Below are 23,390 nucleotides of genomic sequence, written 5' to 3'. Positions count from 1 at the left end.
GACCACGGATGCCAGTCTCTCCGGTTGGAGAGCAGTCTGTCTGGGCAGGTCTGTGCAGGGCCGATGGTCCTTGGAACAAACTCAGTGGTCCATCAATCGACTAGAGACCAGGGCAGTACGCCTGGCACTGCAATCCTTTCTTCCTCTGATTCGGGGAAAGGCGGTCCGGGTGTTGTCGGACAACGCTACCACCGTGTCGTACATAAACCGTCAGGGCGGGACAAGAAGTCCACTGGTTGCGGAGGAGACACGGCTCTTGATGTACTGGGCAGAGCCACACCTCAGCAACATAGCGGCGTCTCACATCGCCGGAGTTGACAATGTTCAGGCGGACTTCCTAAGCCGTCATCACCTGGACCCCGGAGAGTGGGAGCTAGCGCAGGATGCGTTTCGCCTCATTTGCGAAAAGTGGGGGACACCACACATGGACCTCATGGCAGAACACGAAGGCTCCCAGATTTTACAGCCGTCGGGAGAGAGGGGCCGAAGGCGTCGACGCGTTGGTCCTGCCATGGCCTATGGACGTGTTGCTGTATGTGTTCCCTCCTTGGCTGATGATAGGCAAGATCCTTCGGCGCATAGAATTGCATCCGTCCAACGTCATCCTGGTGGCTCCTGAGTGGCTGCGGCGCCCGTGGTTCGCAGATCTCATTCAGTTGTCGGTGGAATCTCCCCTTCGTCTTCAGGGGTTTGCGGGACTCCTTCGTCAAGGCCCCGTTTGTTTGGAGGATGCGGATCACTTTTGTCTCGCAGCATGGCTTTTGAGAGGCAGCGTTTGAAGAGAAAAGGTTATTCGGATGCAGTGGTAGCCACGTTGTTGTGGTCCAGAAAGCAGTCTACTTCCCTGGCTTATGTTCGAGTCTGGGTAGTTTTTGAGGAATGGTGTGCGGAGCGCAATGTGGATCCTACCTCTGCTTCCGTCTCCAATATACTAACTTTTCTTCAGGCTGGTCTTGCTAAAGGTCTCTCGTATAGTACCCTTCGGGTCCAGGTGGCAGCGCTTGGTTGTCTGCAGGGCAAGGTGCATGGCGTCTCCCTGGCTTTACACCCGGATATCGCGCGCTTCCTCAGAGGGGCTAAGCATCTCCGTCCTCCTTTGCGTCCTCCTTGTCCGTCTTGGAATTTCAATTGGGTACTCTCCGCTTTGTGTTCGTCCCCTTTTGAGCCCTTAAAGAGGTCAACTCTCAAGGATCTTACGTTGAAGACCGTTTTCCTTGTCGCAATTGCCTCGGCCTGGCGAGTTTCAGAGTTGCAGGCACTGTCTTGTAGGGAGCCGTTCTTGAGGATCTCGGATTCTGGGGTTTCGCTACGGACGGTTCCCTCCTTCTTGACAAAAGTGGTGTCGTCGTTTCACTTGAATCAGTCGATTGAGCTCCCTGCCTTTGCAGTCGGGGAGGCATCGGAACTGAATATAAAGGAATTGCGGAAGTTGGATGTCCGAAGGGTCCTCCTCCGCTATCTTGAGATCACTAACCCGTTCCGGGTGACTGATCATCTTTTTGTTTTGTTCTCTGGCTCAGAGGGGTGGTGCGGCCTCCCGGACTACGATCGCCCGGTGGCTCAAGGAGGCCATTGGTTCGGCGTACGTGGTGCGGGGGAAGCCTGTCCCTCTGGGTCTCAGGGCGCATTCGACATGCTAGCATGCTGCTTCATGGGCGGAGTCTTCTCATGTGTCGCCCCAAGAGATTTGCAGGGCGGCTACTTGGAAGTCTTTGCATACCTTCACTAGGCATTATCGGTTGGATGTTCAGGCTACCGATTCTGGGGGTTTTGGGGAGAGGGTACTCCGAGCGGGACTCTCTGCTTCCCACCCGCGGTAAGTTGCTCTTGTACATCCCAGGTGTCCTGGACTGATCCTGGTACGTACAGGGAAAGGAAAATTAGTTTCTTACCTGATAATTTTCGTTCCTGTAGTACCAAGGATCAGTCCAGGATCCCGCCCGTGCTGCTCTGAAGAAATGGAGAGTCCGCTCGTTATTTGTTCACTTATTCTGATGACTGGTTTCGCTCCTTCGGTTGGGAGTTCTGTTCCAGTTGGGGTTTTTGAATTGTTCCCCGTTGAGGATAGGTTATCTAGTTAGTTTTCTTTGTCCTCTTCTACTTTGACATTACTTAAGACTGAGGGGCTGTGTGAGGCAAGTTCCCATATATGGCTGGGACTGACAGATCTTGCTCTGTCTCCATCTACTGGTGCGGAGTCACAACCCAGGTGTCCTGGACTGATCCTTGGTACTACAGGAACGAAAATTATCAGGTAAGAAACTAATTTTCCTTTTTAAGTCTTTTCAGAATGCATAGGCCATATTTCAGTCTTATATACCTGTGGGAAGTATTTCTATCTGATTGAGATTTTCACTTGGCTAGCTTAAAATGCCACTTTTAACTCTCTTCAGATAAGGAATAAATAAGATGGTAAGGCCTCAGGTCAGATTCTGGCTAGTCTATGCACCATACTGATGTACTCTGGAGATAAAATATGGCTGTCTGCTGTTCCAGTTACTGCCCTAGTCTGATAACAGGAGGGTCTGGAATATTTGCAGCATCATAAAAATGAAATTCCTCCTCTAAAACTGAGTTTCTAGTATGTTTACTCCAATGTGAGTTGGGGAGATGTGGGTGGCATCATGGAATGATTTTGTCTACACACTTCTGAGCTCACTGAAAATTTGATACATGAACCTGGGCCTAAAGCAGGGCCTAAAGCAACAGTAATTTATGCATTAATTCAGTAAGAGCAAATCCCTTATCTTTCTTTTGTAAAATTTAAGTGTCTAAAGTATTTATAAACTCTTGCTAGTCCTTCATATTCTTAAACATCAAAATAAATTGGAATGTTGCTGTGATATTGTCAAGTGAACCTGATCTCGCTCTTACCTGAACACAGCTAACGTGAAATATTACAAAATGAATGGGAAAAACATTTGTGTAAAAAAAAAAACCTATGGATATGATCATTAAAAATGTCTTCCCTTTTTATTCAAATGTTAAAATATAAGAACTGTATCTTTGGACTAAAATGAAAAACAATCTAAGTGACACTGTCAAAGTAACAAAAGAACTAAAATAAAAAGAAAGATTGTGTTTAGAAAACTGCTTTAAAAGGACTGGCAAAAATTGCAATTAGAACATCTCCCCAAATTTGCAGACAGCTGAATTTCTTGTTTCTTGCCCTTTCCCTGCTGTTTAGTTAAGGCTTCTGTTTGTACGAAAATCTCAGCTTTATCCTGACTGGAGGCGGAATTCCTTGCGCTGTGCTGTGGGGAAAGGGCTCAAGGTGAGCAGAAAGGAGTAGTTTTTAAATTTTTTTTAATTTCCATACCAGGGGTTTTTGTGGATCTGTGTCTAGTTTGGAACAGTCCATGGAAAACCAGGGGCTTTGCGTGTTTGTGGGGGTGAAAGTTCAGTGAAAATTGTGTCAGAATTATCACTTTGCAGCAAACCTATTATTACACACAAGTAAAGTGTCACAGGGGAATATTTCCTCTCAGTCGCTGGGAATTCTGCCCTCTTTTGAATAATTCCATCTTTCCTCCTGGTGCCGGGTGCTCATTAGCTCTGGATTCCCCACACCAGCACCTCATTGTAGGCAGCAGTGAAGAGAAGCCTTCCGGATGGGGTGACTCGGCTCAAGTGAATGGCGTCATTGTGTCCAAAGTACTCTTGGCCTGTGCCGCTTTTGCAGTCTATCAGCTGCAGGATCCGCTCTGGGCCCACCATAAGAGAAAGGAGAGAGAGAGAGTGTCATCACCATTCCAGATCCCAGAAACGGGGATTGTAGAAGGGGACAAAGTCCTAGGATGGGAGATCTAGTTATCCCAGCAGGGCTTCTGCTGCATGGAAGTCAAAATAACTGCCAAGTTCTTTAAAGTCTTGAGTCTGTGACCTCACACTTCCCTCTGTGATTTGGCTGCTGGATCAGTGTGTCTGTGGAGGGCAGTGGGACCCCTTGGATGACAAAGCTGGCTAGGAGAATGGGGGAGATGGCCCTCATAATGTGGCCCCCCTTTTGAAGGCCTGGCAGCTCAGAAACTTACCACTGCAGTGAAAGCAGTGGTGTGGCACGAATCGGCACTCCAGGCAGCCGCCCGTCTTGCCTGCCCCTTCCGACATATCCCTGGCTGTGCAGTGTTTTTCTGTTACTCACCAGTGGAGCCGATGGCTGCTAGATGTGTTGTGGGAGAGAGGCTCAGAGAAGTGGCAAAGTACAACAGGGGAATCTTCTGGAGCACCTGAATTCGCATAAGGAGAAATAAAACACAGAAAAATGGAGATTGTTCCTCCTGAAAGCAGGCTGTCTCTCTCCATTTTTGGACCCCCAACTTAAAAACTAACTGCTGGAGAGACAGAAGGGGGCCAGATTCAAATGGGCTCGTCTGGCTAACTTTGGTCTTATCTACAGACCCATCAAACTTATAATATATAGAGTCAGAGGATGAGTACATAAAATGTGTGTGTATAGAACAGTGCTGGTATCATACTTAGTGCAAAACAGCCATTTGGATTTGGCAAGTGCACAGTCTTATAATCAATTACCAGACTTTGTCACACAGCCTGTCTTTTTATGTGTTTAAAACCTCTCTCCTTTTTTCTTTGTCACCCAGCCCAAGCATGGTAATTGATTATAAGATTGTGCACAAGCCGAATCCAAATGGCTGTTTTGCACTGTTCTATACACATAAATTTTATGTACCCATCCTCTTGACTCTAACTTCAGTTTAAGCCAGACAAACCTCAGTGTTTGAATTTCCCACTCCACTGAATGGGTAATTCATCACCCAGATAAAGAAGTGAAGGGATGGGGCATGCCTTAACTTTAGTTGGCTAATGCTGATATTCAGCATTATCTAAGTAGGTCTGGTTGTGCCAAAGTTATCTGGAGAGCTGACTTTAGCTGGGCATATTCAGCAGAATGTGTAACCGCATGTGTGCTGAATAAGCGTCCCGCTCCAAACCTGAGTGTATACACATTCATACATCTGCAATAACACAAATAGACATATAGATATTTTGTATATCTCTCTCTATATTTCCTTATCATCCCCAGACCAGTCTGACAGATGGAGACAGAGGATCAATGCTTCACTGTACCTCTGGTGCATAAGATACTGCGCCACCTGCAGTCTCCCAGTATTCTCCGTCTTCAGTAGATGGTTGGGTGTCCATCCTGCAGTCAGACTCTTTGTGAGGAAACCTGTTCCCAGATGTGTTAGGTTCTGTTTAAGGGCTATCCTCCTGGTGGATAAGGGTCACGCAGGGGGTTGGTGGCCCTTTTTTGTCTTGTACCTTTTGGCTGAGGTGAGTTTAACAGCCAGTGGAACTGGTTCCCTCATTCCTTATCCTCTTTTCCCTCTCTCTCTCTGGACCCCTCCTGAAACAAGACAAAATAAGGAAAGCATTCCCTTCATTTCTGGGAAGTTCCGGCTTTTTAGCTTTTCTAGGCAGTTGTGCCTTTTAAGAAGTTTAAAAAAACTCTCAAAACAAAGCATCTGGCCGACAGATGTTTGCAGGAAGCCAATCAGGAGGGATAACTTTGCGGGAGACTAGTTCGTGAAGCAAGTGATTTGGGTCTTTGTTTCCGGCTGTGGAGAGGGAGAAGTAGTTTTCAGGCAAATAGGGCTTCTCGATCGCATGGCGCTGATACAATGGCCACTTCCGCCGCGTGCCCTCGGGCATTTGCAAATTGTGTGCAGGAGATGGGATTGCTGTTTCTCGGCTTCTTCAGCTGCCGGGGGAGGCTCTGAGGTCGACCACAGGAAAACAGCAGCAGTCAGATTCTGAATCTGGTTCTGCTGGAGAGTGCAGCAGGACAGCATCGGTAGCCATTTTGGCCGCTTCCCCTGTGGGGCTTTGGGGGGAGTCCAGTGCAGACCCCAGTGGCTGGGGGCATAAGGAGTCAGCAGACTGGTGCAGAGAGGGCATCTAGTAGATTTTTGATGAGTAGGATGTGGCTGATCCTTTTTCTCCTGAATTTGTATTACTTATGCATAAGGCATACCTGATGAGGAAAGGGTTTGGAAACGGGGACTTCTTCAGAACATCCTGTTTCTCCCGCCTATCAAAAAAAAAAAGACAAGAAGGGATGCCAAAGTGGGGCAGAGGCTTCAGAGGGGGATTTGCTGCAGATTTCCCCAAGACCGGTAAGGAGGATAGAAATACTCTGGAGGAAGGGGAGATCCTTATTTTAGATAATGATGATCTGAAAGTTGTGCGTTTGCTTTCCAAGATAACCCAGGCCCTTGTGGAGTGAGGTATTAAGGAAATGAGAGTCAAGCCAGAGAAGGATGGAGAAAATCTAATTTTGGAAAGCTAAGGCCCGTTTCACGCACCGTCATGGTCTTAGTTTTTAGGGAATGTGATACTCTGGAAGCCAGCCTTAAGGTAGGCAGAGCTATGGCTAAGATGTATCCTCTTCTAGAGGAGGTCTTGGAGTTGTCGAAGGTGTCCAGAGTAGATGCCTTGATTTTGATGGTTACTTAAAAGATGACTATTCCAGTGGAAGGGTGCACGGCTCTTAAGCGCTCTCAAGATAGGAAGATGAAGGTTCATTTCAAACGTATTTTTGATGTTTCTGCAATAGCTTTATGGACTACAATGTATAGCAGTTTTATGGCTCGAGAGTGTCTGTGCTGGTACAGTAGATCCTGGTAGCAGACTCCACCGGAGAAGGAGGCGGAGAAGGAGTTCACACAAGACTTTCTCAGCTGGTAGAAGTTTCAGGAAGCCAGAGGTTATTGCCCAGAGAAGAACGCTTTGACACAGTGTCAAATCCCATGAAGTCTCAGTTCTTTCATGGGGCATGCGTGCGGGCTCTGGTGAAGGAGAGCTTAAGAGCTCTCAATAAAGATCAGTTGGTCCACTCTTCGGTTATTCACATAGGTCATTTATCTCTGTTTTATGAGAAGTGGACCTGGATAACTTTGGATCAGCAGGTCCTCTCCATGAAGAAGACTGTTATGCCTTAGATTTTGTTGGCTGCAGAAGTTCTGGTACCAGAGGAAAAATGGTACCAAATAAACATCCACATTACAGCTCATCTTGGATTTAAAGAAGGTGAATGCATCCCTCTGATCCCAAACACCATCACTCCATCTGCTGGTAGGGATGCAAAACCCACTTGACTGGACTGATCTGGGGTATGAACAGGAATAGCCATCAAATCGCTCACTGAGCCAGGAGACTGGAAAAGGGGGGGGGGGGAGGAGGAGGAGAGGAATCCCTAATGAACTCCCCCTTCTCTTCTCAAACAATTAAAAAAAAAAAAAAAAAGTTTACCTGAGCTCAGTCTGTCCCAGCTGAGTAGAAGCACGGTCTCCAGCTGTGGGGTGGGGATGGGGGGTGGGAGGGTAAATACTGTCACTGCTGCGCTCTGCTTCCTGCATCCACTTGCCTTTCAGCTGTTTTTTGTTTTTATTTTACAGCTATGTCCACGGACCAAGGCACTCATCTGAGAGACCATGGAAATCACCTCAGGAATTCTTAACTGGGGGAGGGACCATTTGGTATCCCCGCAGGAGAGCGGGGCAAATTAAATTTCCTTGTTTCTTTCTCCTTCAAAAACTTGAGGCAATCCCCAGTAGGGATTCTCCATTTGCTGGAGACGGAGAATGCTGGCAGGCTGATGTCCCTGCAGGAGTATATATACTGTGATGTCAGCTTTGCTTCATCTCCATCTGCTGGTAGAGGTGCATAACCCACTGATTCTGGATTCATCTGACTAGATGCTAAGAAATATGCACATACCAACCCCACACCACCTTATGAATAGGCTGAACTGCAGTTCCAGTTTAGTTCCAGGACTGAGACCCTCACCCCAAACACAGCACTGTCAATGCACCTCAATCTTGCCCTACAGCACCCCAGCTATTCTAGTACAAAGACCTTACATACAGTCAACAGACCTCAGTTCTAGCCTGCAGTACTTCCTGCTACTCTAGTGCTGGCCACTTTGAAACTGTGCCAACGTACCTCCGTCCTGTTGGTAGTTGTTTGAGGTACACTGTAAGAGACAGGAGTAGTGTTTACCTTTTTCTGGTGCAGGCTGTAAAAGAGAATCTCTTTCTCTAGCCCAAAGCCAACATAGAGCAGAGTGCCTCTCTCCCAAGGGCAGAACGCAGCCAGGCTTGGGGGTTGAACATAAGATTCCTATGCAGTAGGAAAAAAAAATAAATTTAATTGATTTATATGGCTTTACAGTGTTTTCCTTCTCCCAATTACACAATCACTGCAAATCAATAATGCTTTGGGTATGGTGTCTTTTGAGCCCACTGATTTTCAAAAGCACTCAGCAGTAGGAAGATGGGTAATCTCACCTCAGGGCTTACAGGAATTGGAAAGCTTAACCAATCAACAAGGTCACATTTATTCTTCAGCCAATCAGAAGCCCAGATGCTAACCCGCTGATCTGAACTGGCAGCCAACCAGAGCTCTCTTCCTTCAAACCCAAAGTCGTTGAGCTTGAGAAGACAAAAGAAGTTGGTTATACAAGTTGATCATCAGTGAGGAGAGGCTTGTTCCTTTGCTCTTCTCAGATATGCCCCAAACCCTACTCCAACAACATTACACTACACTATTCCTTCCCCCTGATCCATTCCTGGCCAGACTCGTGACCTGACTGAATGTAAGGCTTGATGGAATACACCAAAGGTATTAACAGATACTAATGAATAATTCCCTTGTGGATCTGTCCTATTCTAGTCATCGACATCTCTCTCTCTTTATTTCTTAAACACAGACAATTCCCAAAATGGTAACTTCCTGCCATCATCCATCTCCTACCTTTTTTCTTGTTGTCTGGATGACTGTGATGGGAGAGCCACGGTGGTCACTTAGGACTCGAATGGTCATTCCGGACCGAGGGCTACTGATCGCCATCAGTCCATCCTTTCCCCCTGAGAGGATGATATCGCCTGCACTCAACAGGAAAAAGAAGAGATTTAGTCAGGCATAAACATGAACAGGTTCTAATGTCTAGTAAGTATAACAGCAGTCACTGCACAGAAAGATCAGGAATGAGTCTTGCTGTCCTCGGAATAAGTGACAGCAGTCACCGTATAGAGAAATCAGAATGAGTCTCACCATCCTGGGAGTAAGTGACCGCTGTCACAGCACATGGGTGTGGATGCATTTTCATTTCCATCTCTGTTCTGGCCACACTGAAGACCCGGATGGTTCCATCGCTGTATCCTGCCACAATGTGCTGATTGGTCACTGCACTAGGTGATGGAGAGGAGGGGCTCCAGGCCAGGCACAGGCAGCTCTTCCAGAGATGATACAAACAGGCAATTATCGGCAGTTTGTTCTATTACATCTGTACAGCATCATCTATCAGACAGGAGTGAGAAGGCCAGGACCTAGTGTGCTGTAATTACACAGATCACATCTGCCCCTGCTTTGTGCACCCAGAGTTCAACAACTCCTATGCAAAGAAAATCATCAGATTCACAATGAAGTCTACAGATAGGGTAAAAAGAAATTAGAATCCTGTTTCTCTATGGTGGCAACAATTAGTTAAGACATTTTGAATTCTGATTGTCCAAAGATTTGTGTAAATTAGCAGGGACTGACACACACACATCTTGCTCTCATGGACACAGACACCTCTGCTGTTGTGCTGCAGCATCATCACAAAGTTCTTGCACATGATGTCAAGCCTTTCTCCAGCTTGCAGCAACCCAAAAACCCCCTGAGGGGAAGGCTCATAAATCCAAAACAGGCTCCTGACTGCAGAACTGCAGGCTTTGCACCTCCACCATCTGCTAGAGACAGAGAAATACTGAGGGACTGCAGGTGGCACACTGGGTTATGTATAGTGTCAGTGAAACTTTGTGTCTCCATCTGCTGGCAGGAAGACAAAACCCAGGAGTCTGGACTGATCTGTGGTACTATAAGAACAAAAATTACCAGTTTCGTGCGCTGCCGTTCGGTTTAGCTACGGCTCCCTGTGTCTTCACCAAGGTGATAATGGTAGTGGCAGCGTGTCTGCGGCGGAGGGGGGGGATCTTAGTTCATCCCTATCTGGACGACTGGCTCATTCGGGCGAAATCAGAAGAGCTCTGCAAGGTGGCAGTGCAGTTGGTTTTGCATCGCCTCTATTTGCTCAGATGGGTTGTCAATTTCTCCAAGAGCCAATTGGTACCGTCCCAGGTGTTGGAATTTCTGGGAGCACAGTTCGATATGTCTGTGGGCAAGGTTTTCCTGCCTCAGGAGAGGATGGGCAAACTAATGTCTCAGGTTCGACATCTTTTGGTCCTTCCATTGCCCAAGGTATGGGACTATTTGCAAGTTCTTGGTTCTATGGTGTCTACTCTGGAGTTGGTTCCCTGGGCGTTTGCTCATATGGGGACTTTGCAGAGGGCATTGCTTTCCCATTGGGACCCCAAGTCCAAGGAGTTCCATTTGCCCTTGCCCCTTCTGGATCCAGCCAGGCCAAGTCTAGAATGGTGGTTGATCCCTGATCACTTACAGCAGGGAATGGATCTAGAGAATCCACAGTGGATGATCGTGACAACGGATGCCAGCCTTTCCGGTTGGGGGGCAATCTGTCAGTCACGATCAGCACAAGGTCAATGGACAGCGCAGGAGTCCAAGTGGTTCATAAATCGGATGGAGACAAGGGCAGTTCATCTAGTGTTGCGCCGTTTTCTCCCGCTAATCCAGCATCGTTCGGTAAGGATCTTATCCTACAATGCGACAACCGTGGCTTACATAAATCGTCAAGGGGAAAAAAAGTAGGCCGTGGCCGCAGAGGCGGACAAGTTGATGGTCTGGGCAGAACGCAATTTGCTCTGGTTAGCGGCGTCACACATAGCCGGAGTGGACAACGTCCAGGCAGCTTTTCTCAGTCGACAAAGGCTAGATCCTGGTGAATGGGAACTGTCCGAGGAGGTGATGTGGCTCATGACTCGCCAGTGGGGAGTCCCCCGGCTGGATTTGATGGCGACTCGGCTGAACATGAAAGCGGCTCGTTTCGTCAGTCGCAGAAGGGAGCCCGGGTCAGAAGGGGTGGATGCCCTGGTCCTTCCGTGGCCTCATGACATGCTCCTCTATGTGTTTCTTCCTTGGCCGTTGGTGGGGAATAGAGTCCCACCGGGGGCCGGTTATTCTCCTAGCTCCGTAGTGGTTGCGGAGGCCGTGGCTCGCAGACCTGATCAACTTGGCGGTAGACGGTCCCTTGCATCTCGGTCACCTACCGAATTTACTCTGACAGGGCCCAGTATTTTTCGATCAGGCGGCTCGCTTTTGTCTAGCGGCTTGGCTTATGAGAGGAGACAGTTGAGAAAGAAGGGCTATCCAGATGCGGTGATTACCACTCTACTACGCGCACGAAAGACCTCTACTTCTCTCTCCTATGTTCGGGTGTGGAAGGTTTTCGATTCCTGGTGCAGTGGGTTGAGGGTGTCCCTGCGCCAGGCCACTATTGTGCACATTCTCACGTATTTGCAGGACGGCTTAAAGAAAGAACTGGCGTATAGCTCGCTCCAGGTTCAGGTAACGGCATTAGGCTGTTTAAGAGGCTTAAGGCTCATTTGATCAGATCTCAAGCAGCATCTTGGGCAGAGAGCCAATGTGTTTCGCCACAAGAGATTTGCAGGGCAGCTACTTGGAAATCTTTGCACACGTTTGCTAAGCATTACCGTTTGGATGTCTGGGCTCCGGATGTTGATTCTTTTGGCAGCAGTGTGCTTCGAGCGGGACTCTCTGGGTCCCACCCCATTTAGGGCAGCTTGGGTACATCCCAGCGGTCTGGACTGATCCTGGTACGTTACAGGGAAAGGAAAATTGGTTCTTACCTGCTAATTTTCATTCCTGTAGTACAAGGATCAGTCCAGACACCTGCCCAGGGGTATAGTGTTCAGGAGAGTCCGCTCGGTTGGTTTTGTTTTTTCTCTCTGCAGTTTTTAGACGAATCTGAAGATTTTCAAGCAAGCTTATCCATGGAAGCATTTCAATCTGTACTCTTGTCCTGTACATAGTTTTCACAGGTTATTGTTCAGCTAAATTCTCTTGATCTAATCATTGGTTGTTTAAATTTACTTCATTCTGCTTTGATATTGATTATACTGAAGGATCGCAGGTGGCACACCAGGTTATCTGGGGGTGCTTTTCATCTTTTCTCTGACTCCATCTGCTGGACGGGGGGCATAACCCAGTGGTCTGGACTGATCCTTGGTACTACAGGAACGAAAATTAGCAGGTAAGAACCAATTTTCCTGTACTTCCCTGCTTCCAAAGGTCCTCCTTGCTTGCAAGGTTTTAAATCCTTTTCATCCCCAAGGCTTCTCTAGGACAATCAAAATGGGGAAAGAAAGAACCAATATATTGGTTTTCAGACTACAGGATCAAGACTGATAAGGACCATCAACCCCTCTCCTCATCACTACTCAACCAGGAGGACAGTCTTACAAATTACTTAACCATCCTGTGAGGAATGGCCCCACCAGATTACAGGTTTGGCACCCCTACCATCTACTGAAGACAGTTAAATACTGAACTGCTGTAAGTGGCACAGTTCCTTATCTAGGCTGATTCCAGCAAACCTTTCATTCTCTGTCTCCAGCAGGTAGTAGAGGAGAAAAACCCATGTGTCTGCACTGGTGTGGTACCGTGTTTCCCCGATGATAAACCCTACCCTGAAAATAAGCCCTAGCTTGATTGTCAGGATTTTTGGAGTAGGGCTTGAAATATAAGCCATACTCCAAAAATAAGCCATTCCCCAAAAACAAGCCCTAGCTTTTAAGTGGACGCATGGTTCCACTCCAAGACTTGCCCGACTCTCCCTCCAAGACTTACCGAAGGTCCCTGGGGGGGGGTTGTAAAAACAACCCCCCCCCCCAAATCCATCCCAACCCTTCAATTTTACTTCATTGCACTCCCCCACCCTTCCGACCCCCCCAAAACTTGCAGAAATTGCCTGGTGGTCCAGTGGGGGTCCCGGGAGCAATCTCCCGCTCTTGGGCTGTCGGCTGCCAGTAATCAAAATGGCGCTGATGGCCCTTTGCCCTTTCCATTTGACAGGCTATCGGTGCCATTGGCCGGCCTCTGTCACATGGTAGGAGCCATGTGACAGAGGCCGCCCCCCCCCAGACTTTCGGTAAGTCTTGGGAGAGGGTGCAATGAAGTAAATTTGAAAGGTTGGGGTTGGTTTGGATTTTTTCTTTTTACAACCCTGTTGTGTCAGCACTGTGTGTATCTTATTTATTGCACAGAACCAAATTACACCCTACTCTTCACACATGGAATGTGGATAAATGCCACAAGCCATCCCAACCATCCCATTACCAGCTCACCTGGTTTAGCACCTGGAATTGCACCACAAGCTCCATGCTGGCCAGCATCCAAACCCGCACACTGCCATCCTCTCCGCATGTGGCACAGTGTGACTCACGGGGGCTGAAGGCCACATCATTCACCTACAGAAAGGAAGCATAGGTTAGTGCCCCAAAGAATTCCAAACAGCTCTGTGCACAGTGTGAAAGATGGGGCTTTTATTTCTCAGACACAAAGAATTAACACATCACCCAGAGGGAAATCAAAGATAGCAAGAACAAGAAAGTTTGGTATACTATAAAATGACAGCTTTCTAAATACGATTATAGACTGTGCCTACCAATGCCACATATTCATTCATATTGTTCTTCTTGTCTTTTAAAGAATATATGACTCCATCAACACATAGGTTTTTGTTAACTTTATTTTCCACTCATGTAAACATAAATCTTACTGGTGTACAATAATAAATACATAACTTGTCATGTGCAGGCAATGAACTTGGCTTTTGTCTTCCAGGACAGAGCTAAGGTGTATGTCTAGCCACATAGACCAATTGCTAAATCAATTTTTTTAGAATCAATTGGAGCAGTATCAATGTCTCACCAGATCAGAAGGCCTGATGAAGCCACCCGCAAATTTTATGCGGAGACATCTGATGTGACTCAGCACAGGAAATCGCCCGAGAATGTGACAAGTGCGCTGCTAAACCCCCCGGCAGCGGTCATCCTTTAAAAAATGTAAGTCGACTCAATTGCTTCCTTCAGCCACCGCACAATTGTAGCTTTAGACAACTTATTTCCCTTCTCTGGACCAGTCCACAGTAAAAAAAAAAAAAAAAAAAAAAAAAAAAAAAGAGGTGGTACGATCTACAAAGAGGAGATGCAATCTATGGAAATCATAAGTGACCTTTAGATACCTCAATAATGCATGCCTCCAATCTAAGAGCCTAAGCTCCACCGCATGAGGTGTAGAGGAATCCAAATCCATCAAAGCTGGAAGCTCTACTGTCTAAGATGTAATGCCGAGATTACCTTAGGCAGAAAAGAAGGCACCATGCATAAAGATACCCCTGAATCAGAAATCTGTAGGAAGAGATCTCAACACAACAGCGCCTAGAGGTCCAAAATTCTCCTGGCTGAACAAATAGCAATGAAGAAAAACACTTTAAGAGTCAAGTCTTTGAACCACTAAAGAAAGCTACAGTTAAACAGTGCCTCACACAATCCTCTAAGGATCAGATTCAGATTCCAAGATGGACAAATGTTCCACACCTGAGGACACAAGTTCTTAGCTCCCTGAAGGAACCATAGAACATCCGGATGTGCGGACAGAGGATACCCTTGCACCTTACCCCGGAGACAACTCAATGTCGCTAACTGGACACTCAGAGTTAAAGGCCAGTCCCTTGATCAGAACCTTTCTGTAGAAAAACCAAAATATGCAACACCATAGCCTGAACAGACTGAGGCTGCAGTCAGTCAACAGACCAGGACTCAAAGATCCTCCAAATTCACACATATGTCAAGGATGTAGAAGATGGAAATAATCACTTTGGAATATCCCCTCCATCTCAGTTGTCTCCTCTCAGAAGTGAAGCCGCGAGACAGACGTGAGCTGCCTGACCCCAAAAATATTGGGCCCCGGTGGAAAACATTCCACAGATGTCTGAACCTCATGGGCCCATCTATGGCCATGTTGATCAGATCTGGAAAGCATGGTTGATGTGGCCACTTTGCAGCTACCAGGATCATGTTTGCCTGGATGTTTTTCTATCCATCGTAATCCCTTGACCACCAGAAGTCATGGGAAGGAAAACAAAAAAGAATCCCTTGAGTCCACTGCAGCACCAGAGCTCCTATTCCTTTGTACCGTGTTCTGTTCAGCGGCTGTAAAACCGCAACGCCTTGGAATTCGCTATGGTTGGGATATTCCCATCTTCCGTGAATGAGACACATTGCTCCCTCTGACAGTATCCATTCCCCAGGGACTAACTTTCTCCAACTGATAAAATCCGCCTGAACATAGTTCGCTCCGGCAATGTGAGACACTGCCAGCCGCTCCAAGTGCTGTTCTGCCCAAAGAATCAACTCCCAGGCCTCTCGAGCCTGATTCTTGGTTCTGCCTTGACAGTTGATGTAGTCGTTGCATTGTCTGATAAGATCTGTAATGGAAGGCCTCGTAACTTTGGCAGACAGGCAAGCAACACGAAATGCAACGCTCTCATCTCTAACCAATTGTTAGGCCATGAGGCCTCCTGATTAAATCACTGGCCCTGTGCCGACTGATCTTGCCACACCACCCCCACCAGAGAGGCTTGCATCGGTGGTGACTGTTATCCTATTCACAATCTCCAATTCTGCACCACCCTCGAGACTGGTGCGAGTAAGCACCATGAAGACTGTCCCTTGCTTCCCCCTCTAACAGACTATGAGGATGAAACTCTTCCAATAACGGATTCCAGTGGAAAAAGTGCCCCCTGCAGAAGCTGCGTATGTGCAAATGCCCAATGCATTAATTCTAATGTTGATGCCATAGAACCCAGACCTTTAAATAGTCCCAGGCCCTGGGCACCGAAAGCTCTAGCAGAAGCCTAATCTGACTCTGCAATTTTAGCAATTTCTCTCTGCTAGTTTGTTGAACTGAGCTCCCAGATACTCCAGAGTTTGTAAGAGGACTAAATGGCTCGTTGCTAGGTTCATCACCCATCCTAGAGATTTCAAGCGCATCAGTACCTTTTGCATTTATTGTCAACAGAGGGCATTTGATTTTGCATGAATAAGTTAGTCATCCAAATACACCAACAATACTCCTTTGCAATGCAGCTGCCCCCACAACTATCACCTTGGTGAAGGTATGTGGAGCTGTCATCAGCCGAAGGGAAGGGCTCGAAACCGAAAATATTCCCTTAGGACCATGAACCTCATAAATCTCTGGTGCTCCGGCCTGATGGCTATGTGCAGATATGCCTCTATCAAGGTGAGAGATGCCAAGAACTCTCCCTTGTGTACCTCCGCTATGATGGACCTCAGAGTTTCCATATGGAAACAGGGAACCTTTAAATCCAGTATCTCTTGAATTGGATACAGGGTGGAAAAGAAACAGGATACTTAACTTAAAATTGACCTCTGGCCACACTAAATGTTTTCAGTGTCTGAGCCAACAAACTCAGCAAGACATCTCTGTGAAAAAAAATCTGAGCAGAGTCCAAAGCGGCTCTCGATCATATGCAATTTCTCCCTCTTCTATAAGTGAGAAAACCAATTCCCTGTTGGACTCCTCTGATGTCTCATGATCCACATCACCTTGAACATTACCAGGAACAGCCTCCTTGCAGCATTTGCCCGCCATGACGGACAAATGGGAGGCTCAAGCACGTGATCCCTACAAGGTAGATTGCTTCGCCTTTGCTGGACACCCCTGCAAAAACCTCTGCAAGCCCTGGAAACACGCTCAGTTGGCAAGCCTCAAGACAGAAAAGCGCTTGGCCCACTCCGTTACTGGCGCCTAGCTCTCCTAACTTCGGCTCTAGGTGGCCTCCTGTGTGCACACCAATGCCACCTGGATATACAGCACACACCTCCAGGACGCATGCAAATACATACTCAAGACTAGGACGCAGTCGTACACGCACAAATACATGCGCAAATACACGCTCATATAGGCCATGGTCGTACGCGCACAAGTAGCTGAGTAAATACGTGCTCAAGTTGAGGTCCCAGTCTTATGCGCACAAGATCCCGGATCCATTTAGCTTCTGGCACTGAAAATCATTGGTCTGAAGAGCTTCTCAACAGCTCAGGCCTCTTGACTGGCTGAGAATCCATGGTGATTGGGGCCAAGAGCCAGCACCTCACTAAACACACTTTGCGCATAAGCAAATTAAAACCGGCAGAAGATCTCTACCAGAACCAGAGACTCCTCCTTAGTGCAAGTTCCTCTCTGCAGGAGAGGGAACTGCTGGTGATAACTGAGGAGGGGATTCCCCTGCCTCTCCCGCCAATGCTGCTAGGGAATAAAAATTGGCTGCTGTTTCCGTGCTGACGGGGAAAGCCTCAGTGCTAGACCTCATCATCTGTGAGATTTGTTCTACCGCTGCGACCATGCTTGATGCAGACCCCGACTGTTTTTGCTATATGCACACGTTGTTCCTTCCCGCACCACCACCAGGACCTCAACAGCAGCAGGAGAACAGTGCCACGGAGCCAACACCTGGTCTTCTCTGCAGGAAGATGAGCAGCTGAAAAAACCTCATCGCTAAGGTAGCTTCCCCATTGGAACCTCGCTGCTGCCCAGATTCCTCTATCTGGTTCCTTGTTCTCTTTATTTTTATTATTATAATTCTCTGATAAATAAAGATACATAGAAACAAATACTTTCCTTTGGTGCAGAGGTTCAGGTTCCAGGAGCACAGGCAGCATGGCAGATCAGAAAAAAAAAAAGAAAATTATTTCCTTACTTGCTAATTTTCGTTCCTGTAGTACCACGGATCAGTCCCAAGGTGGTCTCCGCCTTCCATCTGAATCAGTCAGTGGAACTTCCATCTTTACCGGACGATAGTCCCAGGGAGCTTCGACGACTTGATGTAAAGCGGGTCCTCATGCGATATTTGGAAGCAACGAATGATTTTCGCTTAACGGACCACCTTTTTGTTCTCTGAGGCGGTCCCAAGAAGGGGTACAAGGCTTCCAAAACCACTATTGCTCGCTGGTTGAAAGAAGCGATCTCTTCTGCATACATCGGCGCTGGTCATTCTCCTCCGGAAGGCAAAGCTCATTCACTTCGGGCACAAGCAGCCTCCTGGGAGAGAGCCGTGCGGTCTCTCCACAAGAGATATGCAGAGCAGCTACCAGGAAATCGCTGCACACCTTTGCCAGACACTATTCTCTTGAATGTCCAGGCTCCGGGTTTTGGCTCGTTCGGAGCTCAAGTCATTCGAGCTGGGCTATCAGGGGCCTACCCTACGTAGGGGAAGCTTTGGTACATCCCACTGTCTGGACTGATCCTGGTACGTACAGGGAAAAGAAAATTATTCCTTACCTGCTAATTTTCATTCCTGTAGTACCACGGATCAGTCCAGACGCCCTCCCTAAGTTTGTTCTGGGACAGGGTTTGGGCTCAGCTCGACTGCTTATTTCACATCTGTCTGACAGTTCATTCTGCAAGTTATTCCTAAAAGTTACATGTTTACAGTTTTCAAGTTTATGTGTTGATCCATCCAATGTGCTATTTCTGGCTTTGTTATTCATATACCGAAGGGACGCGGAGGGCGCTCCAACCTATTAGGGGCCGTCCTTACAGTTTTTGCTCTGACTCCATCTGCTGGAAGGGGGACACAACTCACTGTCTGGACTGATCCGGGTACGTACAGGGAACAGACTTTCTTGTTGTTTCTTCAAAACTTTAGCAAACTTACAATACCTACTCCCTAGAATGGAACACAGAGCTACTAGCAGAAAAAAAAGAAAATTAGCCAAATTAAAAAGAAAATCAGCCAAATTAAAAAGGAACTGACTAAAAGAAAACAGCCACTGGACCACCAGATTTATATCCCAAGTAAGAAACGAGCGAGCGTTCAAAAGGATCACCAAACCCCAGCTCGTCCACCTTGACCAGACAGGGAAGGATCCACTAAGACCCAAAAAACCCCTGGGAGGAAGGCTCATAAATCCAAAACAGTCTCCTGACTGCAGAACTGTAGGCTTTGCACCATCTACCGGAGACAGAATAAATACTGAGGGACTGCAGGTGGCACACTGAGTTATGTACAGTATCAGTGAAACTTTCTCTGTCTCCATGTGCTGGCAGGAGGCAAAACCCAGGAGTCTGGACTGATCTGGGTACATACAGGGAACCCTGATTCCCCTGTTTCCTAGTTCTTCTGGAAGTCCGCTATTAGTTTAAAAAAAAACCCAAAAAAAAAAGAGAATGAGTAATGTTGGAATTGCATTGATTCTATCCAGGTCAGCATGGATGCCTATAAGGGGTGACATCAGCGAAGTTGTAATTTCTGTCTCCATCTGCTGGTCGATGAGCATAATCCATTTGTCTGGACTGGTCTGAATGGACTCAAGGAAAGGAAAGGAAATTATAAGGTAAGAACTAATTTCGCCTTATCTTACCTTTTATTAGATAGAATAATGGCAGGTTGAGTGCAGCATGGGACACTATAAAAGAGTAATGTTAGCAAACCTGTTGTCTCCATCTCTATCTACTGGCTGGGGCGCATAGCCCATGCATCTGGTCTGGTTGGATGAAGAGAAAGATTGCATTCTTCAAGCTTTGTCTGCTATATAGATTTAAGCCACGCTTACTGTCAGAGGACTTCAGATCAATCTTCCAAGCTCTTGTGATCTCCTACATTGACTATTGTAATTATTTATCCTGATCTGCCAGCCATGACCATTAAGGCACTGCAAATTATACAAAATGCTGCCACCAGGATTCTAATTGGTACTGGGATGCGAGAGCATATTTCTCAAATCCTTGCTTTCCTGCATGGGCTCATCATTCAGGCCCATATTAAAATTAAGACCTTGGGTCTCCATCCATAAGACCCTAAAACAGTGAGTCCCCTGAATTTTTCTGCACTTTACTGAAGATCTACAGATCCTCTTGTGCCTTTTGTTCTTCCGGGAAAAAACTCCTAGATGTACTTTCAGTTAAAATGGCATACCTGGAAGAGACTCACACTAGGACCTTTTCCATCGCTGGTCTAATCCTGGGAAACACCCCCCGTGAAAAATTATATACTATTCCCTCTAAGCTGTGTGTTCACAGGTTGGGAACTCTGCACATGACAAAACATAGTGTGCACATGAAATCTCAATATTATTTGCATTATACCAGCTCATAGCACACAAATTTGAACTCTGCTTATAAAAACAGCGAGTTGCACAATAGGCAATTTCTGCGCACGTAGCCTTTCAAAAATTAAAGGGAACATTGATCACGGACAGTCTTCAAAAAACAATTGAAAGCGTTCCTGTTTGCCCAAGCTTTCAACTCATAAACCTGAAGGCTGAGCTGCTAATTCATCAACCAAAGACTGAGTGGTATAAGCTGCATGTCTACTAGAACGGCCAATTCTATCTGTTGCTCAGTGGTTCCTTTTTCCCATCTTCCGCAGTGGCTCTTGATTGCTGTTTTTTGTTTGAATTTATTTTTATCTTATTTTATGAATGTTCTTTCTGTAGTTTGCATTATTTATGTAAAAATAAATAAAATTACCATGGACAATTTTCACTTTTTTTTTAAAATACAGAATATCAAGTATCTCTAGTTTATACTCCATCACCCATGCTCTAGGGTCCAGCATACGTCTGCTGAGAAAATCTGGCTGTATGTTCTGTAGCCCAGCCACATGAGATGCAGACAGGATCAGATGTCGCTGCGCTCAATGAAATGACTCCTGGACTTCAAGGAAATGCCAGGCTCTTGGTGCTCCTTGCTGATTGATGTAAGCCACTGTTGTCGCATTGCTGGACAGGGCCCCTACCTGGTTGTGGACAGAAAGCATAATTCACAGAGAAGATTCAGCAACTGTTGCATCCCCTGATTCTAGGGTATGGGATTATCAGCCGGTCCTTGGTTCCATGGCATTCTCGCTGGACCAGGCTCCCTGGGCTTTCGCACATATGCAACCATTTCAGAAAGCTCTTCTGTTATGTTGGAACCCTCAGTCGTAGGATTCCTCTCCTTGGGAATATCAGATCAAGCCTGTCCTGGAGGCTCTCGCAGGATGATTTGGATGGGGATGAGAGGCTGAACATCCTGAATTGGATAGTGACGACCACGGATGTTGGTTTGAGAGGATGGGGAGGAGTATTCTGTCAGGATCAAACAGTACAGGGATTGTGGATGTCAACATAAACCTCCTGGTCCACCAATATTCTGGGAACCATAGCGACCTGACAGGCTTTAAAGAACTGCAACGCCTGTCAGATCGTTATGCTTCCCATACTTATCCGGCTAGTCTTGGGAAAATCTTTTTTTTTTTTTACCTGTCCATGGCCAGATATCAACACTGGAAACTTTATTCTACCTCTGCTCCAGGCGTAACGTTTCCAGCATTAAAAGAATGTGTGTTCAGTCACAGCACTTCTCTGCACTGGACTGTTGGAAACAGGATGCTGGGCTTGAGGGACCCTCGGTCTGACCCGGTGTGGCAATTCTTATTTTCTCATGATACTGCTAGTATGCAAGTACTTCAGACTTTTACAAAATACCACTTGCTCATGTAACTTCCAATTTTATGTGCAGAAACCTTTTGAAATTTACTCCCTCTGGGATTTTAAGAGATCTTACTATCTTGGCGCCATCAGATGACATCATTCACTTTTGTCGCTGGATTTTATCCTGCTTATTCCACAGAGCAAAGGAATTTAATCCAAAGGATGAAATTGACAATAGGACCAAACTGCAACAGTCTGTTTCGGGGGCAATTTTCAGAAATGTTTTCCATGGGTAATGCTTCAAATGCTGATTACATAAAGCAAAAACCCACTGGGTGAAAACTGAGAATACCAAAGTGAGGAATTCACCCCTAACAAAGTTAAGCACACGATGTTACAATATATGTTGGAGACTTCATACAAATGCTGATTAAGCAAGTAAAACATGTAACAGATAGATTTGGATTTTTTATTATTTTGGCATGGGAGAGACTAATGGGAAGAGGCTCACATTGCTAGGCACTTAATGGCAATACTAATTAAGCAAGTAATGCATGTAACAAATAAGTTTGGATTTATTATGTTGGCATTATTTAGCACCTTAATCCAGGGCACACTACAACAAATTACATACAGGTACAATGAACACTAAAGTCCATTTAGTGCCTGACAAGATTCCAGCAATGTAAACTTCCTTCCAGCAGTGCCCACTCGATGCCAGTCATGTCTATAGCAGTGTGAGCCTCTTCCCATCAGTCTCTTGCAGTGTCAGATCTGAAAGGGTAAGCATATGCCTGCAATTCATTTTACCTTGTTCTTGTGGCCGCTGATTAGTCTGATACTGGTGTTCTCTGCCCAATTTATGTACCACAGTGTCCCAGCAGTGGTGCCCACGATTCCCATATCCATGGCGTCATCAAAGGCAGCACTAACTATCGTCCCATCCAACATCATCTCGTGCTCGAGAAGGACAACGCTTGTCCTGTGGAAGAGTGAGAAAACAGAACATGGGGCTAGAAGTGTCCACCACAGACAACAGGAAGGCCAATTCAGCCATGGAAGGTGCGGCTCTGTGATGGAATCACCACAGAGCAAGTCTGGTCCTGGGCTCAGGAAATAATCATGAGCTGAGCTGCCAACTAGCTTCAAACTATTAAGGACTACTAGGTCAGTCCTGGCTTGTAATGTTTCTATGTTTTGAGGTGGAAGAAAGTTTGGCCTTCCATCACTAATCTATCTGGTATTTCTCCCGATGTTGTCACTACAAATTACAGGACTACAAATCTGTAAGGGCCTAAACTTGGGAATTAAAAATCCTAGACTGGTAATGTGTCCTTAATGGCACGGGGCGATTTTTCAAAAGGTTTAACCAGTTAACTTTGGAAGTTATTCAGTTAAACCTCTGCTTTTAAAAATTTCCCCCCACTGATGGCTAAATGTAACCCCCACCCCTTCGCAAAGCAAACAACTTTAGCCGGACAAATCGGTTTACGACTTAGCTGGGTGGTGCTGTTTTTTTCTGAGCTCACCAGCTAAGTTAATACAGACAGCCAGAGCCACACAAGGTTTGACTGTCTAGATTTAAACAAATTTTCCAGCCAAAAGCCTAGCTTGATAGCTGGCTATCTTATCTGCTCTTTGAAATTTATCCCATAGAATTCATTCCCAGTTCTATGCTTATGTTCTTAACTTATGCAAATTTTCCTAGCACAGATACAAATAATACAACTCAGATAGTAGAAGTGATGTGTTACAGAACATTTCCAGGTTGTTAAAAGGTGAATATGGGACATTTATGAGAGCGTGTTTGCCTTTTATCAAACTCATTTGGAGAAAGGTAATAAGAGAGCAAAAGCTGTGAAGCCTGCCAGATGTAGTACAAGCTGAATTAGAGACAGCTACGAGGTGTAAAGATTTTACCTATATTTTAACTTAAGAGAACTGAGTTCT

At 46.3% G+C, this 23,390-nt stretch overlaps 1 protein-coding gene across 3 annotated transcripts in view; it reads right to left on the bottom strand.

Annotated features, from left to right (window-relative positions):
- Nucleotides 1-1,858: 1,858 nt before the first annotated feature.
- The window catches only part of WDR90 (WD repeat domain 90), a 206,217-nt gene continuing 184,685 nt past the window's right edge, over nt 1,859-23,390 (bottom strand). For 2 of the 3 annotated variants that reach the window (XM_029576134.1, XM_029576136.1), the window contains 8 exons: nt 22,251-22,422; nt 13,287-13,409; nt 9,076-9,256; nt 8,776-8,906; nt 8,310-8,453; nt 8,023-8,142; nt 4,145-4,229; nt 1,859-3,704 (listed from right to left, as the gene is read on the bottom strand). In XM_029576134.1, coding sequence (XP_029431994.1) covers nt 3,550-3,704; nt 4,145-4,229; nt 8,023-8,142; nt 8,310-8,453; nt 8,776-8,906; nt 9,076-9,256; nt 13,287-13,409; nt 22,251-22,422 — 1,111 coding nt within the window. In that variant the 3' untranslated portion in view covers nt 1,859-3,549. The remainder of the gene's footprint in view (nt 3,705-4,144; nt 4,230-8,022; nt 8,143-8,309; nt 8,454-8,775; nt 8,907-9,075; nt 9,257-13,286; nt 13,410-22,250; nt 22,423-23,390) is intronic. The other variant, XM_029576135.1, reaches the window with a different exon arrangement.

This window comes from Rhinatrema bivittatum, chromosome 14 (genome assembly GCF_901001135.1).
Source record: "Rhinatrema bivittatum chromosome 14, aRhiBiv1.1, whole genome shotgun sequence".
NCBI classification, from domain to species: Eukaryota; Metazoa; Chordata; class Amphibia; order Gymnophiona; family Rhinatrematidae; genus Rhinatrema; species Rhinatrema bivittatum.
This window is presented reverse-complemented; position numbering and strand designations above follow the sequence as displayed.